A 10,538-nucleotide genomic window follows, 5' to 3' on the forward strand; every position below is an offset into this window, starting at 1 on the left:
TGGTTTTTTTTTGGGGGGGGGGCGGCGAGGGGGAGGGTGTTGGTTGGTTTGGTTTGTCTTGGTATTACCGAGTTTTAGTTAGTTCCTTAGGACTTAGCAATTTCTCACACAGAAGATAGTCACTAGATGCTCTGGTGTTACTTTATTAGTTCCTTCTCTATTCACACAGCCCTACTGATATGGGAACATCTAATTTATTGAAATACTTATTCTTTAGTCCATTCTTTCCTGGCTGCAGACAGGAAACAACAACAGCAATTGCACATTCCCCATGTTGTGTTTCCCTCGTTTCTCAGTAAGTTACGGACAAATATTTCATTCAGCTTCCCCTTACTTCTAATCCATTTATGTAATTCTTGTTATCTAATATCCTCCTATAGCTTAATTTGCATTCTTCATTTCTATACTATATTTTTAAATTCACCTTCAGTTACATGCTTGTTTCTAATTTTTGTGAAACAGTGACAATCAAAAAGGAAACAAGGTTCTGAACAACTCTGATGATGAGAAAAGCTAAAAACAGGGCTATGCTAGCTGTGTTTGATGTTTTCTCTTCATGGTTTGAAGCTTGAACATGCAAGTCGTATACAGACCTACACACACCTTGTTCCCCTGTGCTACTGGCTTGCTCTTATAATAGTTTCAGGATAGAAAGTAGAGTCCAGTTGGGCTTCAGCCCTTCATACAGTCTTTCTTGGTAGCTTCCAGGTCTTCCACACTCCCATCTGCATAGAACATGTTCCCAAGAGGTGTAGTTACCAATTCTCTGAGTTTGTTGAAGTCTGTCTTTTTTAAAAATGTCTTACTGATATTGCTATCCTTCCCTTCTAAGAATTGTGAACTCTATCACTTTGTGATGATTTTCATTCAAATTATCTACCACCATTAGAATCTTAGCCATTTCCTTCCTATTAATCAGTACCAAATCTAAATGAGCTTCCCACAGTAATTTCCTTCACCTCAAGAAACTAAATTATCCTCAACATTTATTGCACATTATTCAAACCCCATTTTCAAAATTGAATTTCCTCATTGGCTTTTCTACAGCATTCCTTACAAATGTTAATGAACATAATTTTTATATCTCATTTAAAATTGCTATAGTCTGATTTTCCTGAGTATTAGCATTATCTAGGAATGTCCTTTTAAAGCCGAACTTCAGTTGATTTCAAGCATGGCTATGACTGCTTGCCCTCCTGAAAAAAATCAAGCCTCAGGATCTCAAGAGAATCTTAACTTCTGTGTCCTTGACTTTGCAACTCAGATAATGCTGTTTGAGAATCTTGGGGGTGCCTTACCTCTGCTTCCAATCCCACCTCCCTGTCCCACCAGTATCCTCTCCTTGCAGACCCATACAACTCCTTCTATCAAACCACTATTCTCATTCCTCCCTTGCTCTTGTATCTTTACTTCTTCTGCATTTGTCCCCCATGGCTTCCCCAGTACCCTGCCCAGGCCTCACAAAGGTGGATCACCGTTGTCAAATGAGGGACAAAGTCCTTGCTCACTACTGTAAAGTCTGCTATATCTTGATAGAATAGCTGGTCCAGCTTTTATAGAATAGGATAGAATAAGATATTTCAGTTGGAAGGGACCTACAATGATCATTTAGTCCAACTGCCTGACCATTTCAGGGCTGACCAGAAGTTAAAGCATGTTATTAAGGGCATTGTCCAAATGCCTCTTAAACACTGACAGACATTTATGGGAAACAATCAGCTTCATCCTCTTTGCTCCTGACCAGACGGAAAGGCAGAGTCTGGTCAACACAAGACTCCGAGCACACAAATAATAAGGACAGATTCTCCAAGATTTTAGTCACCAAAATCAGAGCTGTCTTCAGTATTTTTGTGTAGATAAGAGCTTTTGAAGGGGTAAGTCTTTAACTTTGACTAACTCTGGTTGAGTGTTTGTTTACAAGAACTGGAAGTGGCAGATCCTTGACAGAAACTGCCTGACACAAAGTAGAGGTCACTGGAATTTCTTATCATGGCACGCCATGTATTTTATCCACTTTTATCCCATCTCATTTCAAATCTGATTTAAGGCACGGGGAAATAAATCGGACAGTTACTACCTAACATTTCACATAAACTTGTTTAGAGAATTAAACAACAGTGAAATTTCTAACCTTCCCCCTGGACAACCATTGCCCAGAAGAGGAGAGGTGCTTATAGGTACCATCTCTTTTCAGGAGGGAGATGGAAAATGGTATTTATTGTTAGGTGTTTGCTTTTTTTAATCTCCCCATTTTGAATCTATGCTGACAGACCAGAGAGCACATCATCCATGCTGAAAGCAGTTACCTCCCCAGGACACCTTCACCACCAGGTATGGAGGTGACAGAGGAAAATCCACATGCCGCTCATTCAAACCATTTCATATTCTGAAACCTCCATATTGATTCTTTGACTCTTGTTTCAATTCATCCTCAAAGACCCATTAAAACAGATACATTATAGGAGACTGCGGTAGACAGTTGTCACCTTTAAATATCTGAAATGGCAGAGAATCAATAACCTGCAACAGCCTCCCTGTTCCTGCCTCACCAACAGGTGTTTGGATTCAGTTGTACTTCTTTTGTGAATTATGTTGTCCATCCATCTGTTATTGCCCTAAGTTCACCGCTGTCTACGCTTCTGAGGTATGAGATAATCCTTCGCCAGAAGACAGCCTGTTGTCTGATGACATTTAAATGTAGGGAAAATGTCAGCTTTTTTATTGTTAGATAGTAAAGTTGGACGCATTTTCTCAGATAAACTACAAACAGCTTAACTGGTAAAGTTCTGTGTAAACCTGATTTAGTGATTGCATGTTTGTCTAAGCTCTGATCTTATGCCGGTACACATTTAATTTTAAATCTGCCAGGCAATACCTGCTCCTGCTTGATCTGCTTAGTAATTCACCATCTGTGAATTTGTTTTCATTGTTTTCATTAAATACAACTTCCTATAAAAAAAACCAAAACCCCTAAAAACTCACATATGTATAGCGGTTTTGAAGTTTCATTATTGTGCTGAGGTTTTAATTGCACAATGCAAATTAAAAAAAAATAATCTTGCAATGCAGCCATATCAATAACAGATCTAGCAAAAAGCGAACTCCCCCATCTAAGAAGTTTTAATTTAGAACTATATTAAAACGATAACACTGCCAAGGAGGTTAAATAATTAATTTCTTCTCATTTTAATTGTAGACTATTATTTAATAAACAAAGTAATTTACCAGGTAATTTATTCTACTTCTTCATAGGCAGTTCATTTAAAGTCTAAAAATAAATTCCTAATTAAAACAGGATTCACTGTTTTAGAAAGCAACTCATTTTCCTGTAAAATCTAACAAGGACTATGCTAGAGCATCCACTCAAAATCTTTGAAGGGCAAGGAAGCCACCAACAAAAATGAAATATTCTCATAACTGAGAAGGCTTTCATCTGAACAATTAATGAAACACACAGATTTGTCACAAAAACCAACACTAGATCATTACAAAGAAACTTTGCTAAACACCTAGTGGCCAAAAGCTAACCAACTAGATCAAAGAAACGTATGGTCCTTGAAAAACCACGAAGTACAGGGGTTATTTGCACAACCCTGTACATACATCAAGGTTGGTCAAGAGAAATAAATTTCATATAAGGTAGCAATTCCATGTATAGCCATACAACGTTGGGGCCTTGGACTTCTGACTTTGAAGGCAGAAGCCCAGAAGGAATTTATTCCAGGTAAAGAGAACTTAAATCTCCAAATCTTCTCACGAGGATCCCACACACCCCCAACAACATCAGTGTCAACAACACCCCAAGTCCAAAACACATTCAGATGAATGCCCTAAAAATTATGAGACTGACATGAACTACAACTACCGCACGTTTCTAGGCTAATTCTTTAAATTTTCCACAAATTTTGACCTCTTCTTAAAGGCTTACCAGGCTGACATGCTGTTGGGCAGCGAGTCCACTCACTGAAAGGCGTAACAATGCAGTCTTTCTTGCAGAGGAGGAGACACGGCCGCACGGTCTCAGGTCTGATGGACTCTGGACATCTATTGATCCAAACGCAAAGATAAAATATAATAAAAAATTACAACTACAGGGAAATGTTTTACTCCTAAGACTCTCACAGGGCTGTGAGCATACTGCCATACCAAAGATATCACTTCTGTTCACAGCAAGCCTCATTTTGTGATTTTTTTAATTCATTTTTAATTCCTAAATGAAAAAATTTGTCATGCATATTCTAATAAAAAGTTTCAGAAAGAGAGAGTTAATATTTAAAAACTCAAAGGGTGGAAAAGGGATAATTTTCTGGGATCAGGCAGACCTTGCATTTCATATGGGGGAGCAGAAAGGGAATTACTCTTTTTTAATTTTTATTATTTAGAAAGATCACTCAGAAATACTTAGTAATGCATGCAACCCAAAATGACCCCATTTGAAAGAGGAATATGCCACTAAACCATACTAGGAAAGAAAATAAATCTTAAAGTCATGATTCTGTTACTGAGATAGTAATAAGATACTTAGAGGTATAATTTAAAAGAAAGTAAATAGAGAGAGACATGTCTTCTCATTAAGCATGATTATCCTAAAGGGCAGATTTCTGTTATCTAACAGAAGACATTGAAACATTTTTCTGCAAAAATTTTAGTTCTCTTTGGCTTTCTGTGCCTTGCACCTTCTTCAGATACGGTGTAATTTTTCTTCATGAAATCAGGAAAAATGCAGACTACAAAAAAATTCAGTATGCCAACACGCAAAGGTTATTTATTTACATAATGTATCCCATTTCTGAAGCCCTATTAACGGCAGACTTGCACCACAGCAGTTCTAAACCCAACATTACTTTGGGTCAGTTTTCATGAACTCAGACATAAAATATAATATAGTCACAGCCGGTGCCCACGGCGAGGAGGGCTGCCCTCCCCTCCAGCACCAGACCAGTCCAGACCCTCCCGGGCAGTAACGAGGTAATTCTGAAACACGGAGGTTTTATGCCTTCACTTAGAACCACCTGTCTAAAGACTTCTAGAGGTCTAAGTTTTTTATTTTTAAGACAATTATCACCGTAAGAATAATACGCAGCACAGCAGCAACAGAAACAATTTCAATAAGAAGCTCTTTTAAGGACTCAACAGTCCTTTCTGCTCCAGTCATTTCCATTACATGAGGAACGCTGCAGCACTGAAACTACGACACCAAAGCCAAGGAGAGCCCCTTTCTCAAGTCCTCAGCACACAAATCCCTTCTTTTCACAGGATTTTTCCACCACTGAAATTCTGTTTTCCCTTCACATACTTCACATGAATATGTACTTACCCCCTTCAGTCCCATTTCCCCTTACTCCATCTCAGAAGTGGAAGGGGCAAACAACTATTTTCAACATTATATAGCTCTATAAACAATATGTTTAATTAGGTAAAGTTACAGCATATCAATGGATTCTAGATATAAATGAATACTAGATTTCTTTCCTTTTATTTAATTAATCTCATTAACCTCAAGAATTTTAATTAACTTTACTGAAATCAACACAGTCTGCTTATACGAACAGGACTGTTTCAAGAGCTACAATAAGAAATGAAACTCGGTTGTAAGTCTCTAGACTCATTAACAGTACAAAAATAATTAGCAATGTCTTGATTTTTTTTATATTAGGGAAAACATCTGTGCTACTTATTTTCCTCATTTAGTAAAGCAAAGCAAAATTCAGAATATTTGTACTGAAGAATACATAATTTTGTCGTGTCGGTATCACATTATAGAAGCTATATAAATCAACTGAACAATATAGAACACACATGGTTCTGCCTTATTGTGGTGTAAATATAATGCAAACTCTATTTACTTTTTCTATTTTATTAGAGCATGGTTAATAACGTATTGATGAATGTTATATTCAGATGTACTTTATATTTTCCTCACACCTGTCCTTCAGGAAAAATATTTGCAGAAAACTGTGAATTAGAGTAACAGAGGAGCTAGAGCAAAAAATCTACACCACTAAAAACATGCATTTTGCTTGGATTTACACGGAAAATTAAAAATGGGCTAGCTATTTATTTTTGTTACATATTAGTATACCTTTCATAGCAGTGATGGAGTAGTAGCTGGAGAATTAGTCCTGAAATGAAATTATTTTCAAAGCTGCAAATTCCCTATGCTAGCTGAAAACGCCTTCATGTACTGTAACTACAAATAATCACTAATAACCTTTCTTTAAATACCTTTTAGGTGTGACCTGGCCGGAACTGCTCTTTATGCAGAAGACTTTCCTTGTCTGTATGCCCACTCCACAAGTGGCTTCTCCGCTCCAATTAATGGTTGCATTGAGCGCAGTTACCGGCGTGTCTTCAGAACACGAGCTCCAGGGAGAAGTTTCCCAGAAGAAATGCACGCACGGGTGACCATTACAGGCCCGGTGCTCCTGCAGGGCTCGGTCAGGAGGACAGGCTTTTCCAGCTGGAAAGAGTCAAGAGAACACCATATTTTATCTGATGGCATGTGGCAAAAGGAAGACATGGAAAAATAAATAAAAATGTTAGGTTTGCTTAATATCTTCCCCCCCCATTAAAATAAATAAATAAATAAAGCTTAAATAAAGCTGTTGACCTTTATGGCTGCAATAACAACCTTCTAAAATATTGTTTCCCCATTAAACTAGCCTTGCATAAAATTGTATTCCAACGCATAATGGAAACAGAAACAGGCAAAGCATATTTCTGAGTTACCTTATTGATACTCCTACACACAGCCAAGTTGATTCCATTTAAATGCCAGTATCAGTCAGCAAACATGCAATTAGGTTTAAAGACAAATTAAGCATTATTTTTATGTTCATTCTCCTTGCTAATTTCCCAAGAAGGAACATCTCTTTCTAATACTTGTACTCTATTCACGCATTGCCTTAAAGAGCTGAGCTGTAGAGGGTGCTGAACCATACTGATGGAGGAATATATCAAACAATACCCACACCTGCAAATCAAGGGGGGAAAACTTGAAAGACAGGTTTTGAATGTGAAGCCTTTACTTTTCTGAAGCAGCATCCTTCGAACTGGTGTCCAAAGATTTTGCTCAGCTACTGCACTTTGTCAACAACTTGTAATAAATCCACAAAGTACAGGAGTTGAACAGCCTCCCCAGAAGTTTAACACTCTAGCCAGCAGCCTGAATTTATCCCATAAAAGCAGCAGATGTTCGTAGCTCAAAAGCTAAGGAGTAATGCAGTGAAATTGTAACAGTAAGCACCGTCATTTTAGGAAGAAAAGAAGTAAAAATGACTAAAATAAAAACCATTCTCTTCCAGGAGGGAGAATCTGGCAACGTGTGACATGGCAAAAGTGCTACAGGATTTGAAAGAACAAGTGTTGGGGCCAGGTACCACGAGGTTCAGAGCATCTTTACGCCCTACTAAAATCAACAGGAGATGAAGGCATATTGCTCCTCGAAGGGATGGCTATTGCCTCGCAGGACTGAGCCTTCTCAGGTAAGGTATGACCCCAAACGGCCGCAATCAACAGCGCACTGAGAAAAGACAGAGAGGGATAGAAATTTCTTAGCCCATAGATTTGGATAATCACGTCACATTACTACTCATCTTTTCATGAAAATGGACTGTTCCACATAGTGTTCAGTCTCAGACATGTTTAGTATGATGATGGAGTAGAAAATGCCCCAGGTAACTTACTTGCCTGAAGATTTTGACTTGGTAGGAAAAATGCAGACCAGTTATTGCTCTTTTGTGTTTGAGCACATGTAAAAAAAAAAAAAAAAAAATGTAGCAAGCAAATGGCAAAATGCCTGGTCCATTAGGGAAAAATAAAAATAAAAAGAAAAGATCTAACTCAAATTTTGAGCTTCCCAGGAAAAAATAAGGTGTTTTTTTCAAGAATACCCATGGTAAGGAAGCTCTCCTAAACAAGGGAGCGTAATAATGAGGCAGTTTTAACTTAAGAACATAAGAATGCCACTTGGTCCATCCAACCTAGCAGTCTGTCTGCAAAACTGAAAGCAGGAGATGCTGTTTAGCAAAAGCACTAGAGCCTGGCCACTTTCTGCAGTTCACTGAACTTTTGTACACGGAAAGCAGGACAGCACACCACTGCCTAGCCTTTTTAGTAGGCATTTATAGGCCTTTTATAGATCTGTTGTTCATCAGTTCCTCTAATCCGTTTCAAACCTGCTGAGACTGCCTGCCTCCACAATCTCCTCTTCTACCAAGTTTCAGAAGTCTGCTGTGTAAAGAAATATCTTTCAAAACCTGATTTAAACCAAGCCCCTCTAGTTTCATCAACAGTCTCCTGGTTATCATATTCTGGGATCTGGTGAACAGCTTGGAGAAAAGAATCCAAGGATTTGAACTGAAGTCAGCCTGTGGGATGGCATCCAGAAGTCCTCAGCCAGTAGATCCGCAGCTAACATTGCCTCAGTTGACAGAAGACAAATGAAATGTCCCTTGCAAAGGTACCAGAGCTCTGTAGAAGTTGGTGGCTCAGCTGTGAGCTGAGTATGAAAGTGTCAGAGAAAGCAGATAATACAACATTGCAGTATTGCAGCGATAGTGGTATTAAATCCACTTCCACTCTCCACAAATTCAAATCAATAACTATTTATCTGTATGCAGGTGTGTGACTCTGCATAGCAAACCATTATACTCATTGCTAAAGATGTACAGAAAAAGTTGGGGCATTTGATTTTAATAGTTAATTATTCCTTCCTGAGAAACTTAAAGTATTCTGTTCAAAGCATGCGATTTTCAGTTTAGTGTGTTTCAGCTTGAGATGACTGAGCTTATGTACTTCCAGAATTCACTTCTTCAACATTTTGCTTTCATAATTCCATGTTTATCTGTTATTTGCATTTCGCTACTTCCATGGAAAATATGAAGCCAACTGTATTTTTCATTTTAATTATTCTCTAGCTCATAGACTTTTTTAGTAGTAATTATCATTCAATTGACAATTATATAGCAGTTTTCATCCTGAAGGGTCCCAATTTTCTTTGCAAGTGCTTATAAGGATGTTTACGTGAATATAGACCATTCACGTGAGTAAGGGTTTGCAAGATCAAGTCCTTACATTGCCCCAGAAACAGTGGGTGGCTTTAATGATAATTTACAAAATAGCACTTAACAGAGCTTGTCCTAGACTAGATTTGCATCTAAAAGTGTTTTGCTGCTGCATTAGCTGCACACACTGCTGACAATAGTAGATATTTTTTGTTGTATCAGCAAGGCTTTAGTCTTAGACCTGTTCACATTTTATGAATTTTTATTCACTTGATGCGATATCATTCAAATCCTCTGTGATAAACCAATACATAAATGAATTACTGTATGTGTAACTGTAGTTAGAAGACTATAGTTCTAATATGAATAGTTTGCATAAATAATTGTACCACTGATGTTGATATGTAAAAATCCAGATACATGATGTGTCCATGAAGATCCAGAGAAAATTATATATGTTCATCAAGAGCTATTTACTTACTCCAACAGAAAAACAAGAAGGTCAATACATTCTAGGTCTGCATTAATAAAATAAACAGGTCCTTTTCTATTTCTTTATTTTTCACAGCCCACTGTTCTTTCCTAAATCGCTACTAATATGTTCCTATATAAAGACACTGACATGATGAGTTTGTGTCATGCAGCAATTTCATTAGTACAGGATGTAGCTCTCCTGAAGTAAATTCACACCCAGACTGGCCCTCAATAGACAATAATTCATAGGCTGAAGTACATAATTTTGAACTGTGACAGAATTTCTCTAAATGACACATGCATTAACTGAAGCCCATAAAGATATTTTAGTTGCTAGGCATGAAGTACAGACAAGTATTAAGCATTATTCCTCATTGCTATAGTATTGGGATTAGCTCTGATTTCAATACAGTTTGGCTGAGGAATGCAAGTCAACTCATTAAACAAACAAACAGCAATTAATCCAAAATGTTTACCACTCACCCTCGGCTGGAAGGGCCAAGATGGACCTACTCCTGCTTTGACTGCCCTCAGCATTTTTACTGGAGCATGAGTGGGAACACGGGGACCAGGGGGACCACTCACTGATGACACAGTCCATTGCGCAAGGGATTTCACAAGCCACAACCTCAGGACGGGGAAGCTCTGAGCAGAGGCGATGTGGTACTTCTTCACCTGGAGCAAACAAAATAAGACAGACATGAAGGAAGGTTCAACTTGATTAAATATCCACGGTCTGCATCAAACAGACTAACTTTATGTCAAACGTCCGCCTGCCCGTGGAGGAATACAGAATCATAGAATCATAGTTTGGGTTGGCATCAAACAGACTAACTTTATGTCAAACGTCCGCCTGCCCGTGGAGGAATAGAATCATAGAATCATAGTTTGGGTTGGAAGGGACGTCTAAAGGTCATCTAGTCCAACCCCCCTGCCCTGGGCAGGGACATCTTCAACTACATCAGGTTGCTCAGAGCCCCCTCCAACCTGACCTTGAATGTTGCCAGGGATAGGGCATCCACCACCTCTCTGGGCAACCTGGGCCAGTGCTTCACCACC

The 10,538-nt window shown here is 38.4% G+C and overlaps 1 protein-coding gene across 1 annotated transcript in view; it reads right to left on the reverse strand.

The window, feature by feature from the left end:
- The window catches only part of THSD7B (thrombospondin type 1 domain containing 7B), a 282,252-nt gene that overhangs the window by 145,477 nt on the left and 126,237 nt on the right, over positions 1 to 10,538 (reverse strand). Inside the window, exons 8-10 of the mRNA XM_019472194.1 lie at positions 9,963 to 10,154; positions 6,226 to 6,460; positions 3,929 to 4,044 (exon numbers count right to left, since the gene is read on the reverse strand). Coding sequence (XP_019327739.1) covers positions 3,929 to 4,044; positions 6,226 to 6,460; positions 9,963 to 10,154 — 543 coding nt within the window. The remainder of the gene's footprint in view (positions 1 to 3,928; positions 4,045 to 6,225; positions 6,461 to 9,962; positions 10,155 to 10,538) is intronic.

The sequence above is a fragment of the Aptenodytes forsteri genome, unplaced genomic scaffold (assembly GCF_000699145.1).
Source record: "Aptenodytes forsteri isolate BGI_AS27 unplaced genomic scaffold, ASM69914v1 Scaffold11, whole genome shotgun sequence".
Classification (NCBI taxonomy): Eukaryota; Metazoa; Chordata; class Aves; order Sphenisciformes; family Spheniscidae; genus Aptenodytes; species Aptenodytes forsteri.